This window comes from Anarhichas minor, unplaced genomic scaffold (assembly GCF_050575085.1).
Source record: "Anarhichas minor isolate MPS153535 unplaced genomic scaffold, ASM5057508v1 ptg000004l, whole genome shotgun sequence".
Taxonomy (NCBI): Eukaryota; Metazoa; Chordata; class Actinopteri; order Perciformes; family Anarhichadidae; genus Anarhichas; species Anarhichas minor.
The window spans coordinates 7,263,466-7,291,451 of NW_027466450.1; the positions used below are offsets into that span (position 1 = coordinate 7,263,466).

General features: G+C 41.7%; 4 protein-coding genes across 6 annotated transcripts in view; 1 reads left to right on the plus strand and 3 right to left on the minus strand.

Moving 5' to 3' along the window:
• ubr3 (ubiquitin protein ligase E3 component n-recognin 3) overlaps positions 1-14,883 on the minus strand; it is a 30,916-nt gene extending 16,033 nt beyond the window's left edge. Inside the window, exons 1-26 of one of the 3 annotated variants that reach the window (XR_012959025.1) lie at positions 14,205-14,883; positions 13,351-13,490; positions 12,947-13,099; positions 12,429-12,590; positions 12,173-12,213; positions 11,856-11,922; positions 11,646-11,776; positions 11,123-11,351; positions 10,803-10,982; positions 10,035-10,168; positions 9,810-9,896; positions 9,661-9,726; positions 9,485-9,574; positions 9,249-9,377; positions 9,080-9,132; positions 8,871-9,004; positions 8,495-8,580; positions 8,268-8,409; positions 7,683-7,779; positions 6,636-6,777; positions 6,276-6,380; positions 6,025-6,195; positions 5,089-5,121; positions 3,803-4,248; positions 2,821-2,909; positions 417-566 (exon numbers count right to left, since the gene is read on the minus strand). Coding sequence is in view for 2 of the 3 variants with exons in the window: in XM_076107863.1 (XP_075963978.1) it covers positions 417-566; positions 2,821-2,909; positions 3,803-4,248; positions 5,089-5,121; positions 6,025-6,195; positions 6,276-6,380; positions 6,636-6,777; positions 7,683-7,779; positions 8,268-8,409; positions 8,495-8,580; positions 8,871-9,004; positions 9,080-9,132; positions 9,249-9,377; positions 9,485-9,574; positions 9,661-9,726; positions 9,810-9,896; positions 10,035-10,168; positions 10,803-10,982; positions 11,123-11,351; positions 11,646-11,776; positions 11,856-11,922; positions 12,173-12,213; positions 12,429-12,590; positions 12,947-13,099; positions 13,351-13,490; positions 14,205-14,641 (3,694 nt within the window). In the remaining variant the exon portion in view is untranslated. The remainder of the gene's footprint in view (positions 1-416; positions 567-2,820; positions 2,910-3,802; positions 4,249-5,088; positions 5,122-6,024; positions 6,196-6,275; positions 6,381-6,635; positions 6,778-7,682; positions 7,780-8,267; positions 8,410-8,494; positions 8,581-8,870; positions 9,005-9,079; positions 9,133-9,248; positions 9,378-9,484; positions 9,575-9,660; positions 9,727-9,809; positions 9,897-10,034; positions 10,169-10,802; positions 10,983-11,122; positions 11,352-11,645; positions 11,777-11,855; positions 11,923-12,172; positions 12,214-12,428; positions 12,591-12,946; positions 13,100-13,350; positions 13,491-14,204) is intronic. The other 2 variants (XM_076107863.1, XM_076107872.1) reach the window with 2 other exon arrangements.
• mettl5 (methyltransferase 5, N6-adenosine) lies at positions 13,948-17,786 on the plus strand. Its single transcript, XM_076107898.1, has 7 exons — positions 13,948-15,825; positions 15,906-16,020; positions 16,121-16,305; positions 16,573-16,655; positions 17,119-17,170; positions 17,242-17,291; positions 17,677-17,786. Exons 1-7 carry the CDS (start codon positions 15,726-15,728, stop codon positions 17,716-17,718), a joined length of 627 nt encoding a protein of 208 aa, XP_075964013.1. The 5' UTR covers positions 13,948-15,725; the 3' UTR covers positions 17,719-17,786.
• Positions 17,347-23,362, minus strand: ssb (small RNA binding exonuclease protection factor La). Its single transcript, XM_076107888.1, has 12 exons — positions 23,231-23,362; positions 22,127-22,193; positions 21,943-22,046; positions 20,317-20,491; positions 19,712-19,819; positions 19,514-19,617; positions 18,814-18,885; positions 18,690-18,732; positions 18,466-18,606; positions 18,194-18,380; positions 17,979-18,104; positions 17,347-17,890 (listed from the first exon to the last, which is right to left on the minus strand). Exons 2-12 carry the CDS (start codon positions 22,184-22,186, stop codon positions 17,808-17,810), a joined length of 1,203 nt encoding a protein of 400 aa, XP_075964003.1. The 5' UTR covers positions 22,187-22,193; positions 23,231-23,362; the 3' UTR covers positions 17,347-17,807.
• A 1,139-nt stretch (positions 23,363-24,501) lies between these two features.
• klhl23 (kelch-like family member 23) lies at positions 24,502-27,520 on the minus strand. Its single transcript, XM_076103741.1, has 3 exons — positions 26,235-27,520; positions 25,003-25,155; positions 24,502-24,925 (listed from the first exon to the last, which is right to left on the minus strand). Exons 1-3 carry the CDS (start codon positions 27,478-27,480, stop codon positions 24,615-24,617), a joined length of 1,710 nt encoding a protein of 569 aa, XP_075959856.1. The 5' UTR covers positions 27,481-27,520; the 3' UTR covers positions 24,502-24,614.
• Positions 27,521-27,986: the final 466 nt, after the last annotated feature.

Sequence of the window (27,986 nt, forward strand, 5' to 3'; positions counted from 1 at the left end):
CAGATTTTATGAGTTTTCTGACGTTCAGGTCTTCTGAACCGTTTAAGGTGACTAATTACTAATCAGACATACCATTTATTTGGATGCCAGCGAGTGATCCTCTGTCCACATGAATGGAAAAGAGTGAACCTTCTATAATGATATGCTCCATGTACAAGTGAGCAACATGAATGATAAATGAGTCAATCAAAACAACAGTTAACCCACCTATAAATAAAGACATCCTCATCAAAGGTGCCGCCATTAAGAGTTTTGGTTTAAAAGGCAAGATTGCAAACAGAGGTTTAAAAAAAAAAAAAAAAAAAAAGGTCATGGGTGGTTGTTTAGGTTGTACTCCAGTAAAGGCATGTGTCCTGTGTAGGTTATTAATTTCACCATGTGAGAATGAAAGGAGAGGATGCTGGGAGATGCTGTACCTGAGGATGCTTGGAGGAGAACTACCAGGCCGGTGGGTCTATCCTCGGTGGACGGTCCGCTTTGGCCACAGATCACGCAGTCATACAGAACCTCAGACTCCATCACTTCAGACCCTCCCAGGTCCATGGCTGCCTCAGTGTCAGGGGATTCTAGCACACACAAGTACAAATCCTAAGGTCGCAAAAGCTTCTCCTTAAAAATGTTCAAAGGTTATAACGTGAAAACGGGATAAACTGCAACAGCTGAATAAAATTATTACTAAATCATGGGAAAACAATTTTGAGGGGAAACTGAGAAGTTATTCAATGATCTGTAAGCATTAAAGCATCCAACGGTGTGAAAAACACTCGAGAGGTAATGTGGTCTGAAAGGCCACATACCAGGCCAACGCCACATTCAATTACACAACACTGCTCCTTTCTAATTTACACTGAAAATAACCAATTCTAAGAAAACACTTCTGACTCTGATATTTTGGTGCGTTTCATAATTCCTGTGGGTGGTTTCCTCACTACAGGCAGTCAAGGGAAGAAGAATGTAGCACGTTACATCGATCAACACTGGGAACAGACGTAAACTCACTCCTGGCCACCCCTATATCTGCATGATTGGCACAGCACTCGGAATTAAACATGTGAAATGACTTCTAAATGTTAAGAACCGTGTTCAATCTGAGGAGTAAATATTGGGGACAAATGTCTAGCTGTGTCGGAAATTGATTTATTGCTTTCTGGAAGAATATGTTCTCAAGAGAGGTCACCGTGTTCCTGGGGAAATGAAAGATGCATTAGATGTCAACAACACCACAGCTTTAGCCCCGGGACATCCCAGAAAACGGAGGCCCCCCCCCCCCACCCCCACGAAAAGGTAAGGCAACAAGGACACACTAACTGTTGGTGAGCTGCTGTGTTATGCTTCCTACAGTATACATTTGTGAACTCTCTTAAAAGGTATCGTATGCTAATAGAGTCATTTGTCTTCTGTCAGCCTGTTCTCGAGGACCGTTGCTCAGGTTAAAGGATGACCGTCTCCTTGCAGATCGGTTTGGGATAACTTGTTCAGGTTGAGACAGATCCACCTTTGAGATCTCTGCCTCCACCCCAATACAATACAGGTGAATGGAATTTGGTGTGTGGCACTGGCACTCTGAAATATGATTTTTTTTTTTTTTTTTTTTTTTTTTTTTTTTTTTTTAATTCAACTGCAACAGCTCTTTCTAGTTAGCGCGTCCACGTTACTCTGGGGAGTAACGTGCTAAGATAAGATTAACATTAGAACAGAAGTTCCTAATATCCTAAATATAATTTTAAATAGTTTTTTAAAATCTGCAAACATCTTACATTCACTTGATTTAACTTGTTATCTTCCCATTTAAATCTTACTTCGGTACATGACGCAAAGAGAGCAGTGAGTTTGAAGTAAAGCAAGTAAAAGTTACTGCTCAGCAGGAAGTGTGCAGAGGAGGTCACAATACAGTCCGGCCGGAATGGTCCGCGTGATCACAGCAGCCATTATTCATTCACTAACAATGATGTGTCATGGTGGGCCCTCGGAGTCCAGACCACTATTAGCGCTTTGATCCTATGTGCCCTCAGCCAACGGCCACCCAACACTGGCCTGCAGAGACTCGGCCCACTGTCACCTTGCCCCAATGAAAACGTATAGCAATGTTTATTTCAGCCAACTGCACTGTTCTTCTAAAGCTACAGTAGCAAGATGTCCTTCAAACTAAATAGTGTCGCTGTGTGTTTTATGCGTTATAAGGTCCTGTTCACCTCAGAACCAACCCAGGATGAGAAGCACGGTCTATCATAGAGGTTGTTGCAGCTGTACTCGGTCCTGACGGCGTCAATATCCAGAACAGGATATGTGCAAAGTGCAGATTAGAAGTTAGTTTGCGTAATTGTACGAAGGAGGAGGCCTGCAGTTAATAAAACAGCGCCCAGAGAAATGAGTTAATTTCACTAGAACTAAACTAATAAACAAAATAAAGTAAAAATGAATCATATGCATGTTTTAAAACTCACTGGATTAGACACAAATGAGAAGTTTAGGTGCCATTGTTAAGCACCTTCACCACACACCTTATTTACGCTCGTGTTAACGATGCAACGACGAGTTAGTAACTCAAAAAAAATACATTCACGATTCTTGGCTCGCCTGTTGGGCTGAACAGCAATAAGCTAGAGACAGTAGAGTGAATACTGCGCTTTGATTTACAACTAGTTACTGTGAGTGTGCCAAGTAAAGCCTGTGGGAGCACATCTGCTGCTGCGTTCCTGTTCTGCAGAGCATCCGGCCATGGTAGGGTCCTCTTTACAAACTGAATATTTTCAGTGACTGATGTGTTAATAGTTTAAAGCTCTAAGACCACAAAACTGAGGCAACAAGTCTCTTTCTTACCAACATCCATGGCTGTTTCCATGAAACTCTTCTGTCTGGAGGCAAATTCAGCGAGCAGCTTCTGTTGTCTCTCTCTTGCTCTCTGACGTCTGAAAGAAGAATATGCAGTGTTTAACTCGAGTCCAAAACCAACTGAATACTAATTTACATACAAGGCGCAAAAACAAGGTACAGAGTCATACAAAAAGAATCCCTCTAAATCAACACTCATGACACACTAGAGGCGTCTCTGTGTCTGCAGAGAACTTTTACATCCGTTAAATTCTCCTAGTGATATTCTTTTAAAGGAATTCAATAATTTCCCCCGCAGCATGTGCAACAGATGCTTCCATGTAGCAGTGGACGCCGTTATATTCACACAGCAGGTGTCCGATTTTTAACAAGGCCGTGTTGTAAAAGTTGGAAAGGTTGATTATTGAACTAATACGGCGGGCTGAGCCGTAGCTCTGCAGGCTTCCAGGCTGAGAGCGGACTGTAAATTAAGTCCCTAATAAGAGGACATAAACAAATGCCGACAGGAACGTCACAGCTCAATAATCTTCACCGATGGCTTCAGGGGCGCCAGCAGCCTGCGTGAGGAATGGGCGGCGGCGGCTTCTCGCTGCCACTGACCGCACTGCTGCCCGACGGTTGCCTTGGAAACAGCACTTTACCTTTTGTCTGTGGGGTGAAGCCGACCCCCAAAAGCAGACAATTATTAAACGGTTATAGGCCGTTCCATCATCGTTAGAGGAGGGAAATGGGAGACACGGACTAGTGGGTGAATGTGGAGAGGAGAGTCAGAAACAAAAAAACAAAAAATAAGGTCTTTTGACGTCTTCCCAAATACATTTAAATTCAGTAAATTTGGCTTAAAAATAAGTATAATCTGTGCTGCTGCTTCGGCCACTCGTTGCTGGTAAGAATATTTGTTTCTCAACCACAGCGAAGAAATAATGAGCGATATTAATATGCAGCATGGAGCTGTGTGCGATTATGTTACCTCTCTTCCTTATCCATGGTTTTCTTGTCAGCGGGACTGTTCTTCTTCGGTGGCACAGGAGGACACACCTTTCCACAAATGTCCTGGATGCTACGCTTGATCTGGCAGCTGCGCGCGGCCGCCTTGGTGAGGATGCGCTCGATGGCCGTGATGCCGTCTCCGTGAGTGTGGCGGCTCGTGTCCATGTCCTCCAGCCACGTTTCGGACAGGGAGTTTTGCTTGGACGACAACTTCTGGTGGAGCTTGATGAGGAGGGACAACATGCTCTCCCGGATCTCCAGGATCTCCGTCACCAGCTGCGGGGGTGTGCCCGGTGGGACCCAGCGCGTCGAGGAGCTCTTGGGCCTCACAACCTGGGTGGCTTCGGTGTTGCTGCGGTTGATGATCTCCTGGAACTTCCTCCTCCGCTCCGCTACGAGGCTGAACACCTGAGCTTCACGCAGGTTCTAGGAAACGCACAGAACAGCAGAGATGTTTTTGTGTGAAACGCCTTACAACATCATGAGAACGGCAGTGTTAATGCCATGCCCTATGATCAACGCTATACGGACACACTGTAAAACACATGTGGCACATAGATAAATGATGTCCCACGCTAACAGAATTCATCACAGGACATAACGTTGCAAGTATCAAGCCGACTTCATATCAGCAAAACATGCAGACGGATAAAAAGAGAAAACTCTTGTGAGCATCATCCCTTTATTCCACCTGCATCTGGATGCCGCGTCTTTGAGCACAATCTCCTAAAATGACATCACTGATGGACTTTGATGGATTGGAGGGCCGCTTCATTACCATAGTCAGACGAGCACAATACACATAAAATGAAACGCTCATTATAGGATTTTAGCTGACCACAAATAACTTTGCCGATAGCAACCAGAACAACCGTATTCCTGCAGAGAACTCAAGTCATCGTGATGGGCACACACACGCCTTCTGGAGGACAGCCATGACCTGACCTGACAGAAAGGACCTGAGCTGCACTGCTCAATAGAAATATATAATACAGCCCAGTCAAGGAAACATCAATCATACTGCCATGCGGTTAAAAAGCGGTTACCCAAACCTGCATCTCACATGTAATTAGTTTCAGCAGTCAGGAGGGAAGGAAACTGCTGAAGTGCAGCATTTTACACACACAGCAAGGCAGACTTCCTTTGGAAAGCACAAAACAAAGTGCAAAGAAATTCTTTCATAATTCCGATAACAAAAAAAAGTAGACAAACACAGCTGCAGGTGGCATCGAAGCCGTCAGCCCATTTATAGAAATGGATAGCTACCTCTCTCCAATTCCCTGAAAGACGTCTGGAGGTCTGTAGAGCAAGTGCAGCAAAACGAACAACAACAATAGGAATGATATGAAAGAGGAACATGAAGGGACCAAACAAACAACTAAAGAGGATACATAAACCATATGCATGGCAGAGCGAGCTCAAAGGAAATGTGACAAAATGTAATGTGCGAACATTGAGCATGAAAAAGAAAGGGGAGCACCAAAGTAACTAGGATGTATCCCATAGGGACCATGAATATTTGTACCAAATGTTATGGTTATCCATCTTAAAAGTCGGTGAAAAATGGGACGTTGGACCAGAAATTAGTCCTTAAGGGATGGGACCCCAAACTTTCCTGTGAAGACTGATATGTGAACCTCTCCAAAATCTGAAAGGGGAAAAAATGAGTTTACCCTTCCAAGTCTAATTTCTTGGCTGGGAGAAATCCCTTTCTGTACTGTCCAACCGCTTCCTGTGACGTAGCAGCAATGGCGGTGAAACTCCTTAGAATGTAATGAAAGTGCGAGAGGCAGATGACGCAGCAGGTCTAATGTTTAGTCCCCGTCAGCTGACAATCAAACAGCAACAGGTGGAGCAAATTATATATTTTCACAGCCTCTAAAAGTTGTGAAAGACATTACAGCACATTTTGAAATAAGCAATAATGAATCTATATTGTGCTCCAATAATCATTGGCCTTTTAGTTTGGATCTCCTTAGAAAAACGTCTGCGTGTTGCGCATATAGAAGTTCAGCTTTCTTGCCCACCCGCTGGTTTAATTCACTGCCATTTGTACTGGGAGGAGCCATACAGTAAATAACAAACTGGCAGTCAGTATAGTCACCAGAGGTTTACCTGCCAGTTGTTTTTAATTACAGTGACAACGTCACACTGTAACCAATGGTAGTGTAATCAAGCTCAGCTCACAGAGCTACCCATTACCTGGCCATAAGAAGACGCTTCAGTGCTGGTGCTAGGAGGGGCCTCTCTCTTCACTTCAGGGGCCGTTTCAGGAACACGAACCCTCACAAAGTTGATGACGTGATGCAGATTGGAGAGCAGGTTTGTGCCAGGGAACCAGCTGTCATGGCAGTGCTCCTCAATGCAAGGCTCCTGGAAGCATAAGATCCGGTAAGACACTAGAAGTCTGGATAGTGAGAAGCGGGGTTGTCAGTCAGAAATCAGTAACTCACCTCATCCTCCTTGTTGTCTTGAACCTGGTTGTCCAAGCCCAGCTCGATCAGGTACAGCACCATGCACAGCACATGCTCCGACATGTTTGAATGATCCATCCATATCTAGAAAAATGAGGTTTATACTTAAGAGCAGACAAATATCATCCCCCTCACCACTGTTGTTACGACCAAACAATAGTTAATACTCGTCTTTTCTCTCTACATTACGCCTGTGTATCATTGCCAAGTGATATTACAGGCTCGCCAATTAAATATGCCGCACAGAAGCACTTCTAATTTAGCTCAAGGAGTTCATTGAGATGCAAAATCAGCCCTGTGTTATATCACATGAATAGTCGTAAAAAGAAAAAGGTTCACCTTGTACAGGAGAGTGAATATCACGATGTGCAGCGTCTTGCAGTGCAACAGCCTGATTAGGCCTTTGTAACACGGATGCAGAGCGGTCCTCTCCTTGTAAGGTGGCCATGGGTTGCCGGTGTGCATGCCGGACTGTTTTAAGCTAGGTGACATAACCAACAAGAAAGGAATGATCAGAGGAATAACCGAGTAACACACAGAAACCCATAAGGGCGTGAGCTAGCTTACATTCAACAGAATGGTTGTAAGACGATGAAAGAAAAGAGAGTTTAATGAAGTGACATCTTACATTGTTCAGAGTAATTCACTGTAGAAAAGATTTTAGTCTATGCAACACAGTCGCTCACTATATCAGCGATGATGGGATCATTGTTATATAGAACTACGGCCAGCCTGACAGGCAATCCATCATATTCACACAGTGCGAATGAGCAACATGAGGCTGGTATCAGACTCTGAAGGTGGCAATGGCAGCATCAATATGTTTCAAGGAGAAATATGCCTTTGTTTCATCTGGTTTAGAAGGCCTAGAAAAGCCAAATGTAATCTATGTTAGAGAAATACAATTAACTACTTTAAAGCTATACCAAAGAAAGGCCTAAAATCTCATTATAAAAAGGTTATCTTCCCAACTTCTACTTCAAAACACAGGCGCTCTCAGTGAGAGACCCGTCGTTATAATTAGCGTCTTCACACGTTCCGACGACCATGAAGAAAATTAACCCCAAGGTGTCTCCTTCACCTCCGTGGACACGTTTGTCTTGGGAGATGTCTGTACCACAATCAAAACAAGAAAGATTTCCTCAATTCTATTACAATTTAGACTGAAATATTGATTTTTCTCGACAGCCATCTAATTGGAACCAACTTGAGCACCCGGTAGACCCGACCTTTCTTATCACGTCCCCTCATGGGCAGGAGAGAGAGAGAGAGAGAGAGAGAGAGAGAGAGAGAGAGAGAGAGAGAGAGAGAGAGAGAGACACTACGACACTGAACAGAGCATGATGCAGGTTGCTTTGGTCAGGGATGACAACAGTGTTGACTTACAATGCAGAGTATCTGTCCATTGCTGACTGGACGTCACGCCGATAGACCGTTCTGAGAACGACCATGATGGGGTCAAACTCCTTCTCCCACACCTCCGCTGGTTATGAAAAAGGGAGAGAAATGTTTTGTAACCGCTGGTACGAAGTGACATTGATTCACTTTCTCCATGCGAGTGGTGTAAGGCTGCCCCCAAGTGGTCTGCTGAGGACTGATGACATAATGCTCAAAGCTTTCAGGGCTCATTTTTATCATTTGGACGAATTTATCTATTGTGAAAATCACCCACAGTTGTTACTGATGTTCTCTGTCTCTGGGGCGTAGCTGCAAAATGTGACTCTCACTGTGACGGGACAGTGATGTACTTGGTATGAGGAAGAACTACAGTGTGCTACTTCAGCCTCGGCATCTGTGCGGCACAACGCCGCTCAAAAACATCCTTGTTCTCTTCGTTTGCGTTACGTTTCCAACACGGACATTGGCATCCCAAAACGATGTGTCCAGAGGATGTTCTAGCATAACCAACACGAGACACTTCTGGGACATCAAACAGGTTACTTTGCTACAATGGACTGTTAATAAATCTACCTTTTGGTGTGTACATGCCCTGCTGCATGGAGCCTCCAGGCTCGAACACCGGTGCTTTGAAGTCAGCCACAGCAGAGAGCATCTCCTCGAAACTACAACTCCCCGGAACAATACCACTCTTTGGGTTGGGATTCTCAGGAATCTAAGAAAACACTCTTAAGGAAAAACAAAATTGCCGTGGATGACCGAGTATAATTTCTCTTTAACACCATTGTATTGAAGGATACAAGGTCTAACAGCGCGCTGTGTGTACGGTCATTCATACACAGCTGCGAGACCATTTCACCCCGAAGGATCTCATCATCCGTCATCCCTGTTAGTGAGAAGTAGAAGACAAACCGATAAAGATCATAGCCATCAATCAAATACCAATTAGCAGAACTCAAAGTCTGGAGGAGTTTAAGCTTGTTGTGTCTTTTAGTCCGTTGAAGTCATAGTCTGCCTGTGACCACAGTTCCTTTAAAATAATGCTGCTTTATTTCACCAGAGGCTTATTTTACTATAAAGGCTTACTTAGGCTTGTGTTATTATATTGTAAGCGGTTTGTTAATTCCCTCCTCTTACTCTCTGTAGACTGTGTGCATCCTCTGTTGCACCACTTACCCAAATGAACTCGAAGGCTCGTCAATATGACCAAGAAGGTCAGCGCGCCTTCAAGCATCGGCCTCTCCTGCTCAGAGTCCAACACGGCGTTCTGATGCTGGGACGCCATGGTCAACAGGTCGACCACTTTGAACCTGTGCGACAGAAGCCGGCATTGCATTAAAGTTGTAAAACATTACATGAATGCACGTGTAAGAGTGAAAGCTTACCTCTCAAAAACGCTTGAGATAAAGTAGTCAGGATCTAGTCTTGATGCACAAACCTGTAAAAGAAAAAAGAAAAAGAAATTAAAATAGGAACAGAAAATGAACATAATGATCATTGTTAAAACGGTGTATGAGTGACACCGATAGTTTTCTGTGATAAAGCAATACACACCTGGAGCAGATAGATGTCTGGGTCGATCATGGAGTTGCAGAAGTGGGATTGCACGTAGGTCATGGCCTGTCCCTTGATCTGCAGACCATTCCTGACCCACATGTTGCTGTGGATCTCTGACAGGGATGCCTACAGCCATACATAACGACATTTTAGTTAACATGTGGCTACAGACTTGGCAGAGAATATAGATATGAACAACAACCACATATCTGTGTATGGGCCGAGTGTTATACCTGGATTTGGAGCGGATGCACCATTATCTTCATCAGCATCTCTTGGTCAGGCAGGAGGCTATCCAGGTCCAGGCCTTGGCACTTTACAGCCTGAGAATTTTTAAACAATTATCTTCAAAAACACACAAGTAAATACTATAGAATTATGTCTTCAGAGATAAGAGCTTCTGACATACCTTGCTGAGGAACATGGCATAGTACCGGTGCAGTGGCAGGTGAAATGTCACTTGATTTGGAGCGGGCTGTAAGAGATTTAAGAGCCATGAGAAACAGGTGGGGAGAACGCCTGGCTTGTAAACACAGAGGTTTGGCTTTTTGAATATACCTCGTCAATAAAGCCAATGGAATCGAACCAGATCTGCAGGGTCTCCAAGCAGTAGCGTACCACCGTTTTACTGTATTCCTGCGTCTCCTGTTAACAGACAATTTATGTTAAACCCCCGATACGGACGTCAGACAGGAAGTGCCAGGAAGTGTTCCATTAATCATTCCTCAGGAATGCACACAGGAGATGTGTGTGAGAGGAGTCCGAGTGTAAAGACAGACTTACTTTGACTTTGCAGTGTGTCAAGAGGCCCCACATTGGTTGCGCACAGGCCTCGAGCTCTGCTGCAAACGCTGCATAGTACGTCTGAGACTCAAATTCCACATGTTCAGTCAACTCCCGCTTATTCAGGTTCATACCTATCACAGCAGGGAATGGTTTAGAATGTTAGATGGTCACCACATGTTACATAGAGCCCTGAATATACTTCTTTGATCATGCACATATTAAAATGCCTGTGTATGCGTGTGTTGCTATTTTAGCAAATACGTTTCTATTCTTAGAAATCAAATGCATCTGATGAAAGCCAAATAAATCTCTATTAAACACAGGAATTTAAAGCAGGAGCAGTGCTGCAGACATGCATACGATGTAATAGTGACACTGCACATTAAGTCAGCAAGAGGATACTCCAGCCCACTTTGAAAAGGGTGAGTGATATTTTTAGGGACGTGGTGGTAGAGCAGACAAGAGAGCAGCACTAACCACAATCCTAATTCAGTGACACAGTCATTTAGTGAGGTCTGTCTCTGCCTGACGAAGCATACTGCTGATACATAAAGTTTAAATCAGGTGTTGTGTTTGACCTCATGGAGAGGATGCTTTGGGCTCCAAGAGCAACACCTGCTTCATGACCATTAGTCTCAGATATACAGCAGGGCAACTAGAGTAGCAGTACTAGATGCTTAGTTCTGCATTCAAAGTTTCAATTTATTGTGGAAATGTTTTCCAAAATTAGTGCACAGGTAACAAATTGATGAGACCATGACTTACCTTGGAAAAATGACACGAAGCTCATCCACAGCATCAACAATGAATGGTCCTCGAGGAACTTTTTTGCTACACTTTGGTGAGAGAGGATGTTAATAAAATCACTAACTAACGGCCAGTAGGTGTTGTTCTTCAACAGAGCTTCACTGCAGTTCACCACAACATGGCGACTGTTCTCCTCATCTAAAGGAAGAAACAAGAAAACGCAGACAGGAAGTTAATTTTGGCTCACTTTGTATTTAGTCATTTAAAATCAAAAAGAAAAGGGACAACTATGTGGAGAAAGACAATACACTTGCATCTGACACATTTGGACAACTTACCCTGAAGTTCACTTTTAATAAGGCAACTCTCCATCATGTAGAGGAGGACTGTGACCATGATGTCCAGCAAATGACACTCCTCCGTCACGTGTCGAGCCAGCTCCTCGTTGCTGAACAGCTGCACACTAATATGTACAATGCGGTTGGACATGGTGTCTGACTCGTGGCTTTTCATCAGTGTTTTCATGATGAACGCATAATGCTGAACAAATGTTTTTGTAAATGTGATCTGCCAGAGAGGAATAGAAAAGCCCATATTAAGGCTTACTGTAATGATGCTGTCGCTTAAAAAAAAAAAAAAAAAAAAAAGATTTAATTTCCTTTCAAAACCTTTTTTTTTTTTTTTTAATATATATATATATATATATATATATATATATATATATATCATCATTTCAGTTACCTGAGTCTATATCATGACATCCAAAGACATTTTTGTTACAACAGAAGGCCAGACGTGCATCTAAAAGTGATAAAAGACTTGCATTTCTGCAAATGAAGGCAAGTAAGAGAGAGAAAATACCTTGTAATCTTGATCTGGCAACATGTTTAGTAGGAAAGTGACCATCTTCTGAGGAAACTCGTATTTTATTGTCCAAAACAGCAACTCCTCTAGAAAGCACTTGTGCTTCAGAGTTTCAATAATACACTGGTCTGAGGGCAGAAAAGGCACACGGTAAGATGGACGTTTGGTGGAACATGTACTCGGGCATTATATTTTCTTTACATTTACCTTTGGTACTGCTGCTCAGCTTCACCCGCTTCCTCTGTCCAACAGACTGTCCTGCATCTTGGTCCTCCTGAGAGGGAGAAGAAATGTTTTACAGTTACTTTCCATAATGTCATATCAAATTGGTAATTGATTCATCATTTAGCTATGTAAGTTTAAATAAAATGCCCAAATATAAACTGATTTAAGAAATATGTCTATATAAGACAAAATTATTAATCTATTAATAAAAAAAATGCAGGAATGATGTTTTGTAACTAGATTTAAGTACAAACTGGTTACAATGAGTAAGCTATTCTCTGCGTGATGCTGGCACACACCTCTTTACTCGACTCATCTGGGCTCTCTGGTGCGGTGGTTCCTGAGAAAACCAAGAAAAACATTTAGCCAAGTAGCCATTCGCAGCATCTTGAGCCACTAAACAAACACATACAGTTGCCCGAGATATCACAACACGCGAACAGAAATATTCAACATGTGTTAAAATAAGCTATGACACACTGACGTCCGATTCCTTAAAATGTCCAACGGCTGACAGATGGGTATTAAGAATACGTTAAGAATTGTTTATCTCACCCAATAGGACCATTGCTCCTGCACCCCCTTCAGCACCCACTGTGACATCAGCTGTAGCAGCAGCAGCTTGGGCTTTTTCCTCCACAGACACCAGACCTGAATTCTGCAAGGCTGACAGATACTTGTCATAGTTCTTTTTAGCGTACAAATTCTCCTCTTGGCCTGCAACAGTGACGCAAAACAGAAAACGCAACAATTGTTTTAAGTGAAAATATCAAAAGGAAAGAACTTGATCGCAAGCAAATATGCAGAATCTAAGTAAATATATATATATATATAAATAATGCAGACCAAAAAAACCTCTTTATATTTTAACAATAAAAAGGTATAAATTCTAGAATAGGCAGGTTTTTTTTCAAGTTTTAAAATGTTGTTGTGTGTGACAAAGAAACTACACAATAACATTACTTCAATAATGTTAAACAAATTACCCAAAACTGAGAAAGAAAGAAACCACTAAAAGTCTGTGACATGACAATGCTAATTGGTCCAACACAAACTCCAGTATGGATATTTACCCATGCTCAACTCCTTGAATGTTTGCTGATTGGTCAAGATCTTTGTCAGGACAGTCCTCATTGCGCCTCCCATCTTGGTGAGCTCCTCCAGGAAGGAGATCTGAGGTTCCAGCTGCTGCAGGACCTTCTGCAGATCTCGCTCAGTCGAGGTGTCTGGCAAAGCAAGATAAGAGATATGATCAGACTCGGTACTTTGTGAACATCATTTTGGATGTGAACAGTTGAGTAACACGCATATCCCGCTTGCACAGCAATATCCGTTTTGCACTCGATATGCAACAGGAGATCCACATCGTATAGAAAATATCAAAGTCATTTTTCATGGTTACAGCATTTGTTCAGGATGGTTAGAGGGCCAAAGTAAATTATCGCCCCAAAGAGAAGACTGTCATGAGTGTCTTCACCTGGTTCAACGTATCCGTCTCTCAGATACTGTATGATACAGAGGATGAAGTGAGGAAGAACCATCTCTGACATCAAGAGAAGGTCTCGAGGTATTGAGGGGAGATTCTCCCCGGTTCTCAACCGATGCCGTCTGCAAAACCTGGAAGAAAACAAACAAACAAATGTTGATGTTCCAGACCGCTAATAAACATTATAGCGGCCTTCTCTCTCTCTCTCTCTCATCCTGTTTTAATTATATTATCATTCCAGTAGAGGCTCCATACTGGTCCTGCCAAACAAGAAGGTTGCATTATAATTGTTTTTAATAGATGTAATACTTGTGATCACAGCACTGCACTGTGTTTAGTTGAATATTCGATTGGGTTGAGGTTTAAACATCATTAGGTGAGCATTACAGGGTAAGAATTTGGGATATTGATAACAATATATAATGATATGAATGATATAAATAATATCTTTTGCCTCAATCTTGCAATATTGTATCTAAGCTAAATTATACATTATGGTATAATCAAGAATAACAATAATAGCTATGACTTTAATGTATCTGTTTCAGCAATAGGGCTGGGTAATATGGAGAAATTTGGTATTACCAAATACCTCTATATCAATAATGCAACCATAATGTAGGGTTGATTATTGGTGCTGTAAATAATCATCAGTAATGTGGATAGATTGACAAAATGGATAAAAGCAAACACTCATGCCACACTACGATATTGTATTGAAGCTAAACAGACTACGCAGATCAGCAACTAGCATTAGCTAAGTGAGCTAAGACCTGTCAAAACAATACCGGCCGTTGAGTTAGCCTACCTAGCTAAGCTAGCAGCTAGCGTTAGCTCGGACTTACCCACTCTCTCGCATGACATTACTGTCTCCACAGTCACAGGCCCCGCCAGCCTGGCTCCTGAACATGTTGAAATCATGGCCCGTGTGGTCTCCGTTGTTGAAGCACTCGGCACACAGGGACATGCACGGGGAGATGCCGCAGGTCCGGCATCGATACGCCACGAAGTTCGCCGTCCACACCAAGCCGCACAGAGTCGCGTTGTCGTAGGACCGGACGGTTTTGCAGAACTCCTCGAAACCTTCGCCTCCTGCAATGAGACATTTACACCAGTCCAGAGCCTCGGTGTCCGCCGCTGGTGTTTCGGGATTTAGCACAGTGTCTAGCAGCTCCTGGAGCTGTCGGACCCCGGAGCTATTGTCAGCCCGATTCAAGTCTGCCTTCAAGTGGGCGGCCGTGGCTTTCTTGTCCCGGCGCAGCAGTAGGGACGCCGCCATCATGCACACTGGCTTGTTGTCCACAAATTTATTTTTGTTGTCTTGTTTCCATGTTCTCGGGCTTTCTCGCGGTACGAATCGTTAACGTGGTCGCTGGCTGACGAGTTCACCCCTCCGCGCAGTGTGCAGCGATGACTCACAGGAATCTAATTTAAGTATTTGATCCAGCAGAATCGAGGCGTCTGTCTTGCTTAACCAGCTCGGTTCATGCACAGTCATGCGTGCTGTTTAGTTTTCCTGTTTCTATGTCACTAATAGACGGTCCGCCTCTAACATCAGACTGATAAAACATCATGTCAGTGCATTCATGCAACACAGGGCTGTGCGGAGAGGGCCAAGCATTTAGTAGATACATTATCAATTAAATTATCAAATTAAATAACCCCCCTATGTTACACTTTTAGAAGAAACTTCACTGTTTCATGTTGTACATACACTGTATTGCGCTTGTATTATGTATTATTGTTATAATTTGTTTTTATTACATATAATCTTTGATTATGTAAATATTATTTTTTATTTTATTTTAGATTACGATGTTTTTGTTTTTTCTTCTGGTAATCTTGTTATCAGTTGTATTGTAATAAAATATATCATACTCTAAAATAGTTTGGTCGTTTTCAGCACGCATGACTGAAAAACATAAATCTCACTGCACTAGTACAATTAAATTGTAATGAAATAATCCCCCTATGTTACACTTTTATAAAACACTTTATTGATGTTGTACATAAATTGTATTTCACTTTTTTTTATCATTATTTATTACTTCTTTTTTTCAGCAATCTTGTTATCAGTTGTATTATCAGTTGTATTTTAATTAACTAAAATACCTTATTTAAAACGTCGCATACAATAAATGTATTTAATAAAACAAACATCTTGGAGGAACTACCATCACGCTTTCAATGATCAAAGTCGGATTGTTTTGGTTGATGCACATTGCACACATTCTTCCGGAAGTCGTCTTCAAATATGCATTAAATACACACTTACAGCGGTAATAGCCGAAGAATAACCGTTTGAACTACCTACCAGTGTTATCACACCGGTTGCACATAGGTTTAGGACATTACAGTCGCTAGTAATGAAGCTAAAAGAGTTAGAGAGTTGTTTACAGCAAGTGGACACGTTTGAAGAGCCAAAAATCCTTCTTGAGCAATACCCGACCAGTCCCCATATAGCTGGTGAGGTGACAACGCGTGCTTATTATTGGAGTTTGTTGATAGCGCACATTGTTCTCGTTGACTTTCTGTTCCCCCCACAGCATGCATGCTGTATACGATCCAGAGCACGTTTGATGACATTGAGGGTAAACTAGTGGCAGATCTGGGATGTGGCTGTGGAGTCCTCAGCATTGGGGCTGCGATGCTGAACGCAGGGTGAGAGTATCCGACCATCCAACATTGTTTTCATCATATCAACATTTTAGCTTAATTCCTCATTTGATTCATTCTCTCTCTCTCTCTCTCTCTCACTCAGTTTGTGCGTCGGCTTCGACATTGACAACGACGCACTGGACATATTCAGGAGAAACGCAGAGGAATTTGAGATTTCTAACGTGGATCTGGTCCAATGTGACCTGTGTTCTCTGGAGGCTGATGCTTATGCCAAAAAGTTTGACACTGTAATAATGAATCCACCATTTGGGACAAAACACAACCAGGGTGAGGACACAGTTTAATGGGCTACTGGGTGATTTAGTACTGTGCTTCTATAACATTAGGGGACTTCCAAATCGGGCCAGCAGAGGCTGGAGACTTTAACCAGGGTAACTCCATGAACATGGCATTAGACGGCTCTCTTCAAAGCCACAAGAGACATTTAACACGTTTTCACAGTATCTCAGTATACTGATCTTTGAGTACCCCTTTAAGTAAGTGTAGTCCTATCAAGTTACATGCATGTTATATATTTTGTATTCTTTGTTCAAGGCATGGACATGAAGTTCTTATGGGCCGCTTTAACGATGGCAAAGACAGCAGTGTATTCACTCCATAAGACATCAACACGAGCGGTGAGTGTTCAGCATCCACATACACAGCATTGTCATGTTAGATGGAGCTGTCAGGGAGAGTCCAAGCCAGGTTTGATTGCAATTTAAGCTTATTTTCACTATTTATTAACTTCTAGATTCATCTTTGGGTCTATAAAATGTTTGAAAATAGTGAAAAATGCCTCAAAGTCCAAGGTGATTGCCTTAAATGTCTGGTTTTGTCAATCCAAGACCAAGATATTCAGTTTAATCTGATAAAATGGAAAATGTCCAATTTTTGTATGACAAAAAAATACTAAAACAGATTAGATAATCAAAATAGTTTGTTTTTCGGTCAATCGATTAATTAAATTAGACTACTTGTTGCGGCTCTACTTTGAAGCCTGAAGTTAAGCAAAGTCAAATCTTAGCTCCTCATTTATATAACTGACTCATCTGTAGTGTGAAGACTGAAATGCATGTTTAAATCCTCATGTGATTACAGCACATTCAAAAGAAGGCCAATGACTGGGGAATGAAGATGGAAGTAATAGCAGGTAAGAATACTACAGTACACAGTACTCTAGAACTGAAATATTCAAACACTGACTAAGTACTCTCTTCACAGAACTAAGATACGACTTACCAGCATCTTACAAGTTCCACAAAAAGAAATCGGTAAGCCATCTTTTGTGTCAAGGCGTAATTTTAAAAACACACTACCACACATTGATTCATTTTTGTGTTTTATTTGCTATTCACAAATGCAAACTTAAAAAAAAAAAAAAAAAAAAATAGCAAAGCAGATTCTCGTAACTCGCTGTAGGTAATCTACAAAGAAAAACAACATAATGGCACAAATCCTAGATGTCACACAGGTCTTACGAAACCCACTGAATGTTCAGGTGTAATTACATTGTTGTCAAAGTGCAGATTTATGTTGAATAATAAAATCAAAAACATCTTAAGAAGAGAAATATAGGCACACAAATAATGTGAGAGGCACAATATAAAGGGACTTAAAAAGCTGAAAACTGACGACGCTTTGCAAATTGTTCTCTAGGTCGACATCCAGGTGGACTTCATACGATTCTCCAAAGCCTGAAACTCTCACTGGAATGGATTTTTGTTGCCTCTGCATTTTCAATGTTAATAATAAATCTTTTCACAAAACTTCTGAGTGTGACCGTGTGACTAAGATCCGTTTTCAGTTTTGGGAACCTTTGCTGCGGGACCAACAGCTTCTTCTTCCCGCTCTCTCTTTGGGACTACAGGTTCTGGAGGAAAAGCACAAAGTAGATCCAATATGAGTAACCATGCACGAGTGAAACACAGTTTTGAAGCTCCGAAGGATGCTCAACTTACTTTCGTCCTCATCGTCGCTCTCGAATTTCATCTTCTTGCCCTTGTACTGACTTCTGCCTTGATCTCTGCCACCTCTTCCTCCCCTCCGGCCTCCTCTTCCTCTGCCTCCTGATCGTCCTCTGCTAGCTTTTAACACAAACCACACATTAATACAAAATCATGGATTCAATTATGGGTGATTTACAAGTTGTTTTAGATCAGCTGTTAAGTTTTACCTCTGTTTTTGGACCTGTTGTATGATTCTTGTTGAGCATCGATGATGTTCTTCATTTCATCTTTCTCGTCATCTCCCTCTAACACCTGCCAGTTAACACTGTTGTTCTTGATTTTCAATTCCCCTCCGTTTGCCTCTTTGGCTTTATCGAACGCTGCCTTTGCGTTCCCATCGAACAGCAGGGTGCCCTTGTTGAAAGTAAAAACATTTTATTTAAATGACATTTCATCTTTGCACCCCGAGTGCCAGACTTGAGTTGTAGAGTTTCCTTACCTCTTTGGCCCCTCTTGTAAAATTAACCCACTTAATCTTTCCATGGCCCGAGAACAGTTCATGGAAGTCCTCTCTGGAAACGTCTTCAAGCTCTCCTGAAAACTTCAACAAGCATCCCATCTGTTCATCCAAAAGCAGACCCTGCAACACAAACGGCGCATTATTATTCCTGTGACCAGAGCCCAAACGAGTGCAAAGCTGATTAGCACTCAGGAGGAGCTCACCATTTCTTTGTCTTCTGCATTTTTCTGCTGTTTGTCCTTGTCCCTAAATAGTTTTTGGGAGGAATGTCAGTCATTTTCAAAGAATGGATGTTTTAGGACAGTGAGGTATTGCTTGTGTACTCACTGTTTAGCTTTTGCTTTCGACTCTGCTTTGAACAGTTTTCTCTCTTCTGCTTTCTTTGCATGGTAGTCTTCTCTGCAAGTACAACAGCAATGACAACATTATAGAAAGTAATATTCAAAAGTTCTTCTTTTTCTAGATCAAAAGTTAAACTAACTTTTTAGTAACCCTGTCAGAGCATACCGACGACACCGTTAAACTTTAGGTGTTTCATGCACACAGCCAATAGCCTGAATATTCTAGTTTTTACATGTCTTGTATGCACATATGCGTCATTTTAAAATGACAGTACATCCATTTTTGCTGTATCAATTCATATTGCTGTTGTTTTTAAAAAGGGTCTGTTAAACGTAGCTTTGATCATAGTCCATTTGTACGGTCATTCTGTAAGAAAACCCCCAGAAATAACCAACAACACGACTTCCATTATCTGCACCCAGAGTAGTGGTTGACAGTAAGCACCCCGAGAAGTTATAACAGTCAAAAGAAATCCATTCAATTCTAGAAATGTGCTCATCTGACTTCAGGTCTGACGCACTAGAGGGGTAATAAACCTTTACACACACTGCATTTACAGAGTAATTCTGCATTCACATCTTTGAAAGTATGTCACTACCACGTTTCATCATCCATCAGATCTTGTGCTGACTCAGTATTTGTCCACTTTAGATACATTTTAAAGCAAGAAAACAGTGCAACTTACCGTGATAACACAATCATGTCATTGTCTTTGAACGATTTGATGTCTGAATGTCCGAGGAACTGCTTCGATGACTCTTCTGTGTCAAAACAGACGAACACTGATCCCTACAAAAGAATACATTCAAGTAATGAGAAAAATCTCGCCAAATTCCTTGGAAAAGCATACAATTGGAATAGTTGCATAATAAATGTAATTTACCTTGAACTGCCTTTGCAGGGTTCTCCTCATTTGAATGTTTTCTATGTTGCCTTTCCCACTCAGCCACTCCTGAATCTCATCGAGGGACGTTTCCAGAGGAAAACCTTTCTAGATGAGAAAAAATTAAAACGTAGGTAAAACATTAGTATTAAATCAGAATATGTGGAATGCAAAATGTACATTTATATTGATGTAAATTGAACAAATACGGTGCGCCATGATATGTCGATGTTTGCTAGGGAAACATCTTATCTATAGTTTTATATAATGTAAATAAACAGTTTATTAGGTACTCCTAGCCAAAGCTAATGCAGTCCTGCAATATATTCTACCGTCATGAAGGTTATATTTGAAATGGTTTTAGAGTGGTGTTCCCATCATTGGGTCCTATTTATATCAATGAGCGTCAGGAACACCTCTCTGTTCAACGGGGCTACAAACTACAGCCTCCGAAATAATCACAGAAACTGAACATTATAACCGTCATGAAAGTAGAATATATCACAGAACTTTTGTATAATACGGCATTAATTTGAGCCAAATGTAGAGTTTAAGCAACAATCAAACTACAAAGATAAAAGTGTGGGTGGAATTTAAAAGCGTACCATGTAAACGGATTTGTGTTTAAGAGCGTCTTTGTAGTCGTCATTCACTTCTGGGAGGGGTTTGTTTGGAGCCCTCCTGACTTTGGTCTTGTCTTCGCTCATTTCCAGGATTCCAGTCTTTGATTTCTGGAGAGCGTCAACGATAACGCTGGTTTCTGTAGTTAGAGACTTCAGTCTGGAACGAGAACACAAACACTCTGATCTCAAAGGGGGAATAAAAAGGCAACTGAATTACTACTACACTGCTCTTTCAAGTAATTAGGCTTGATTAAAAAGTTAAAGTGCTGACTCACACCGACTTCTGTCTGCATAAAACTCCAAATATATATAGACTTTAATCAGTTGGATTTTGCCAAGTAGTCAGTAAGAGGGTCTCTAATTCTAATGGCCCGGCATGAATACCTCTTAAATTCAGCAAAATGTCACTTTGTTCATGCAGGTGTGCCTCTCTTTGTGATGTGTCTAGGGACAGGGTGAGGTCATGTGCTAATCGCACCCCGCTTGTCAAAGGTCGTAGGTCATACAATGGCTCCACAAACTGTTAAGTCATCACTGTCTGTCTCTCACGTTTTTAGTTGATGTTGCCCTATCTTGTTATGGAAGCGCAGACACGACCCCATTCAGGGATGTGAAACCAAATAATTCCTCTTCCGCTGTTAAAAACAAAAGCACTTCCTTGTGGCATCAGGTTGAATAACTGGATTCCTGTGCTCAAATGTCAGGACTCGCACTGAGCAGACAGTTTAATGCTGGAGCACTACTGCAGTGGAAGTAAGGACAATGTTTAAAAAGATTTATGAATGACTATTACTTGATTGTACGGGGTGAGTAATGTAAGCAACAAATAAATGCACATCGGGCTTTGCTGTATTCTCTATCCAAGAGGAAAAGGTAATTTTAATTTATGTGTTTAAAGACATTACTTTATTTATTACAAAATGTCCTCCCAGGTCACTCAAACCACACAACCCGTGTTAAGCTTATGCAAAGGGTACACAGAGTATTGATAAAGTCCGGAGTTAACGGTTTTGCGATCGGTACTTTAGAAGTTAAGGAGTGAGATTTCTGTGTAAAAAGGCAGCGCTACAAACCTCTCTGTCTCTGTGCCCATCTTTACACGAGGGGCGGAGTCGTGCTTTACTCTGACACACACTCCGACTCCGGCTCAGTACAGCGTGAGACACGCATCACGGCAGAGATAAAAAGATCGAAAGTGTGGCTACATTTTACTCCAGTAGATGCTGATAACTCTCGCCACAAATGCAATAAAACCCTCACAAGTAAGGGAGGCAATACTAGCAATTTACAAAACATTTGGACAAGGATCAGATAAATCTGCATAAATTAGTTCACGGCTGTTTGGCAAGCAGCCGCCCTCGTCCACTGCTGGTAACGTTCAGAGTTTGCTAATAAGAGTAGTCTAATAAATTAAAGCTAATCACATATTGTCTTTTTTTCACACAATATAATCCAAAAGAACCAATAAGAGTATCGATAAGGAACCAAACCGATGAGTAGTATCGATAAAATCCTAACACTCATCCCTACAAAGGATATCTTTTAGTGAATGAATCAGATAAACATGAGTAGTTGTTTTACAGCAGAGAATGCGATGAGATAACAAACCTGTTGAATTTCAGCATCGTCTCCAAAGTCACCCAGCCATCATCGAGTTGCAGTTGTTCTTTGAGAAACTTGTCTCTTGGAAGATTGTGATCCCCGAAGTAGTACTAGAGGTGGGAATGAGAGACATTCTTAGAGCTGAATTTAAAAAGGGACTTTTACAAAATATATGATGAAATCAGAATACCTCTATTTGTCGTGCCACTTTCTCCTCAATTGGAGACATCTCTTCCTTCTTTTCTGCCATGATTGTTCTGTGTAGAAAACAGTAATCCAAACAATTAGGAAAATATGAAGATTATATGACGATAAAACAAGTAGTATATCTTAGGAAACCAAATCAACAATTTCTATCCACATTAGTCTATTCCATCAGTTGTTGATCTTCAGTAGTTTTTAAATCACTGCCTCAATCCTGGCATGCGTACACATGCATTTGTTTAAAATTTAAACTAGCTATTCTGGGGTTTCTGGATAATTCAGTGTAACCTAGACATTTTAAATTATAAAATCCTTTAATGAGGTTGTGTTCAAGATTTTGAACACAGACATTTAAAATGCAATTCTCCATTTTATTGGAGAACACTCAGCTGTGTAGATATTGTTTGCAACACCACGAGTTTTTTTTTCTTCTTTTTAATTTGAATGAACCAAACTTATATTGCACTCTAAACAGCTCTGAACCATGAACCATGAACAGCAGCTATTCTCTGGTGTTAGTGTCACGTTAATGAATCCATTTATAATTGGTTAAACCTTAATAGCAGGAAAAACAAGCTGGTTTTATATCTTGAACAACTTGACCCTGTAACTGAAATCAAAGAAGCCAGTTTAAAACTAGCTACATGTGAAAATTAGCATATACTTTGCATGAACAGAAAGTTTTCGTTTGTCCTGATGCAATGTTGCTGCTAACTTGATAGCTAACATGCTAGCTTAGCTTAATGTATCTGCTGCAGCTGTACACCGGCCACGCTGTGTTCGTACCGTAGACTGTACATGGTTAGCACGCGGAAAGCTAAGTCACCCATCTTATTAAGTCCAGCAACGGTGAAAGTACGTGTTTTATTTAGTGGGACATTTAGTTAGCCGCAAAATACTTTAGTACGTTATGGTTTATTAGTCACTACATTCGGCGTAACTCCATACTAGCAAAAGCATGCTGCTAAAACATGCAAGACGAGAATGCCTAACGTTACGGTTATTGTATAAACCTACAGAACATTTCAAAAGATATATATAATAAACACCATAAACGCCCTCTCACTCTTCCTCGAAAAGTTATACTTACGATTCGTTGAGTCTCTGCTAGCAGCACTTTTAGCCGTTCAAAACCAAAAGTCTTCACTTCTCTTCTCGCACGTTGTGAGACTGCGTGCTACGGAACACACCGAGGACCAAAAAGAGGTCGTCCCCGCGCTACTCTGAGCAGCTGTAGACAGTTACACTTATCATGATATCCGTGTGATGGCGGTCACAGCATCGGGGTGTCGCTGTGAGTCGATGTTACTACAGCGATGATGTCAAAACATGTGCTGCCATTTAATATTTAGCTATTGTTTCATTTGTATGTGTCATTGTACAGATACTATTTTAATTGTTGTATTTTATTCTTAAAATGTAACTCTATTTTTATTTTTATTGTATATTTTGATGTACTTTTCAAATTGTGAATGCATGGCTTTTACTTGAAACAGATGTGGGGTTTTTTTACACTGTGGTATTGCTACTTTTACTGAAATATTTGAGTACTTCTTTCACCACTGGTCACATGTGTAAAGGTGAAATTGTTTTAGTGTTGATTGATGTACAATGGAAAAAAAGAGTCTGCCATTACATGCTCTGATCAAAGCTTCAAGCCGAAATGTGTGAGCAGTTTTCTCACTCCATTAGCTGAAAATAAATTAAAGAAAAAAATGATCAAACATGAGGAGACTTTTTTGTGAATTTGTTTTCGGGAAACAAACACCTTCTCGTTCTCTTTTTGAAGCAAGCAATCAAGAGCACCTGTGTTCTTTTATGATCCCAAATTACAATTTTGTAATATTAGATTTGTTATATTGTAAAGCACCTTTAATTGCCTTTTTGCTGAAAATTGCTCTACAAATGCATTTGCCTTGCCTCTACACTATAACTTATATCAAATGTTATATAAAAGCTGACAGTCTATAGGATGGAGCCAAACATAAATCTCACAGTGACTGTTTAGAAACAATGTGATAAAACGTATATATGGAGCTCACTATGAATTCAGGCAGAAATCCCATTATACTGGTAGTGATTTATTAAATCAAGTAATAGTACATTTCTATCAATAAAGGGAAATTATTATTTGGAGTATCCTAGTACATCAGTGAGATGGGTTTTGCATATATATATAAAGTGGATTTGAATAATACTCATATACAGTCATCTTTTTTCTCTTTTCAGTCTTTTCTTTCATCTATAAAAACAGAAATACTTAAAAGTAAAGTGCTAATGATGAAGCCCCTGAGTTTAAGTGAAATGCTTGTTATTATATTCACACTTTGGCAAATGGGTAGCTCTCTATTAACAGCCGTTATACTGGGCTAACTCAGACATGTGTGATAGTATCTGACATTTGCAGACTTTGACAGAGTACAGTTCACAATCTGATCCATTTTGGCACAAAATGATGTGATGAGGGTTTGATACTAAACACTGTAAACACAAACACTTCCATGTGATCTGGCTGGGCTTGGAAGAGTCCCCACAATCTCCCACGAGTCCAGCTCAGGGTCGTATTTCTCAATGTTCTGCAGATAAGTCCCTTTTGAGTAGGAGTATCCCCCTGTTACATAAATACAACCATTAATGACCACTGCCCCACACTCCATCCGCCTCTCCTTCATCAATGATATTGGTCTCCATTCGTCTCTCTCTATGTCGTAGCAGTCTGCGACAGTTGTCTGTCCACCCACCAAATACAGCTTGTTGTTGAGAGACACAGAACACAGCCCGTACTCTGAAAACAGAGGATTTCAAATCAGAATACAGTATTCAGCATATATTCATTCCTATACCTTCCTCTTTTTCTCGTACCTGGATGAGGACTTATTGTAATGATACTCCACTCATTGACATCTGGCTTGTAGACTTGGATTTTTTCATAGGTGCAGTTTCCTCTGTACCCATAGTGACCTCCGGTCACATAGATTTGATCTCCCATCACGCAGGCAGTGGCATTTCCTACACCTTCAAAGGAAACAGAGGTTATAAGTATTTGATCAATCACTCACATCTATAAATGTAAATGACTTAAACCTGCATTCATTTATTTTTTGACCATTTGGAGGAAGCGCCGTATCATTTTACATCAATGGAGCTCAGGTGGAGCAAGTTAACGGCTTTAAGTTCCTAGGAATCAGCATCAGAAACAACCTGACATGGTCATCATACATATCTCCATCCTGGCAAAGAAAGCTAAATTCCTGTGCCAAGTTCTTGTCAACTTTTACAGAGGTGCAATAGAAAGCATCCTGACTGCAAACATTACAAACTGGCACAGGACAGGAGGGCTCTACAGCGGGTGATTAAAACCGCCCAGAACATCATTGGCACCCGTCTACGGAGCATCAGTGATATAGAAGAGGAGCCTGCAAAGCGCTCAAAGGATAATACAAGACAAAACCCACCGCAGCCACAACCTGTTCACCCTGCTGCTGCCTGGAAAGAGATACAGAAGTATCAGCTGCCATTGATGTCAGCAGTGGGATTGAACTAATGCAATAAAATTGTGGGCCATCAAACCAAAACGAGCTAAAAATGATCCGTATAGATCTGAGGTGAACAATGCTGCTTTGTGGGTTTGTCAATATGGAGCGACCAATTTCATACACAAGTAGTCATCTGATCCAGAGTTAATGTGAAAATATGGATTAGTGCAGTTTTAAATTGTATAAAATGTGAAAACATGCATTATTTTTCATTCAATTCCCTCTTCTCAATTTATTTCGTGGCTTTCAGCTATATCTAGGTTCAGGAGATGATTCAGGATGTGGCTGAAAGCTCAGAAAGAAGCGGAACTCGTGTGAATAATTAATTTATTGAGGTCCAATGGTCATTCTTGACCTAAAACAGCAGGTGAGAAGAAAAACCAATCTTCCAAAATATGTCATCCAAGCTGTTCGGGAGCTTTCAATCACATCACATGATCTCTGTCAGCAGATAGAAGAATGAAAGAGGATCATGTGAGATTGTTAACAGTGATGTATTCTGTTCTTTTTCTTAAGTTCATTGATTCATATAAGACATCACTTAATATTTTTGCATACCTTGGATCATTTTGGCCAAAGGGGACCATTTCTTTTTCAAGGGATCATAACATTCTGTCTCTTGCTCTGGAGCTCCTCCACTGTATCCTCCGATGGCATAAACACAGCCATGCAACGCCACAGAGCAATGGTAGTATCTAGCAGTGATCATGCGGCAGCCCTCGGTCCATTCATCATAGTCACAGTTATAAACCGAAACCGTGTCCAGAGCCTCGACAGTGTTTGTCCTGTAACCACCGGTCACATAGATATTTGCTCCAAGTAAACTGACGCTGTAGCTCTCTCTCGAGTGGTCAGGCATGTCCTTTCCTTGCACCCAGGTGTTGCTGATAGGATCCCAGATGTGGACCTCACAAAGAGGGTGCCAGTAATATCCACCGATGACATACATGCTGGAAGACATTTTCCTGCTTGCGGACACGTCTTTGCCACTGGACCTTAAAGCCTGAACGATCACAGATTTAAAAATGTCTCCACTGCTCGGCAAGCGTTGTCTGTGCACCTCTAAAGTAGCCTTGAAGTACATCTCATCAAGGTCCAGATGGATGGAGTGCAGCAACTCTGCAGAACAGTGAACGCGATTATCCAAGTCATGGGTCACCCACTTGGCTACGGCATCTATCAACACCTCGTCCCTCTGCACGGTGAGGTTCTGAGCAGCCAACACCGATCTCACCTTCCCGACATCCAGCTCCAGGAACTCCTCCTGCTGGATGAGCTCCGTGAACCTGCTCAGCATCACCCTGCGGGCCTCCCTCTCCAGGCCGGCGCACAGGTGCAGCTCGGCAAAAGCGTGCATCCCCAAGCAGTTGTCCACATCCAGGAGGCGCACGAGAAACTCCTCGCACGCTCGCTTCACAGAGACGAACTGCAGCAGGTCGGCGGCCTCCAGCAGGCTCTGCACGTTCCCCTGCGTGATGCTCAGCTGAGCGGTGTACACGTAGTTCACCAGCGCGCTCAGGACCCCGCAGTCCACCCCGGTGAGCTTGACGACGCCGTTCGACCTCTCCCTCATGTCGGCCGTGAACATGACTTTGAAATAGGAGCTGCGGGCTGACAGCAGCGCCTTGTGGCAGTGGAACACCTGTCCGGAGTCGCCACATTGCAGAGCCACGTCGGTGAACAGGCCACCGATGTAGAAATGTCTCAGGGCGTCCAGGAGCTCCGCGGGGTGGTCTCCGTCACAGAAGTCGTATGCGTAAATTTCAGCTTGCTTTAGTGACATAGTATCTATGGGAGAACACATGCAAACGTGTCAGTGCTCCAGTGACACAACACCGCGGTGTCAATAGCTGTGTTTACCATTTTATTCATAAATAGAAGGCTACATTACCTCTCATCATATTTCCACGATTGTCCCGGTGTTGTTCAACGCTTGACAGTGCGTCCTCTCTTTGAACGCTCTTCACAAAAAACAGCACACGGACCTCAATTTAGCTCGTGCCGGACTGTCGCGGGCAGCTCTATCCTATTTTGGTATTGATGTGCAGCGGCCATCCCCCCTCGCCGCCCTCCTCCTCCTCCTCCTCACTTCTGCAGCAATTCTCCACTAGCAGGTCCTTGACAAAAACCAAGCAACCATTCAGAGGAATCACCCAACACGCTGTTTTCTCCGCGAGCCTAAATATAACCTCAATCCAGTCTCGTGAGGAACAGTATTAGTATATTAGTATTGTATTCTGTTATCAATAACAGAATACAAATCTTGTGCAAATGAGCGTCGCCTTCAGCAGCGCACTAAAAAGAAGCCAT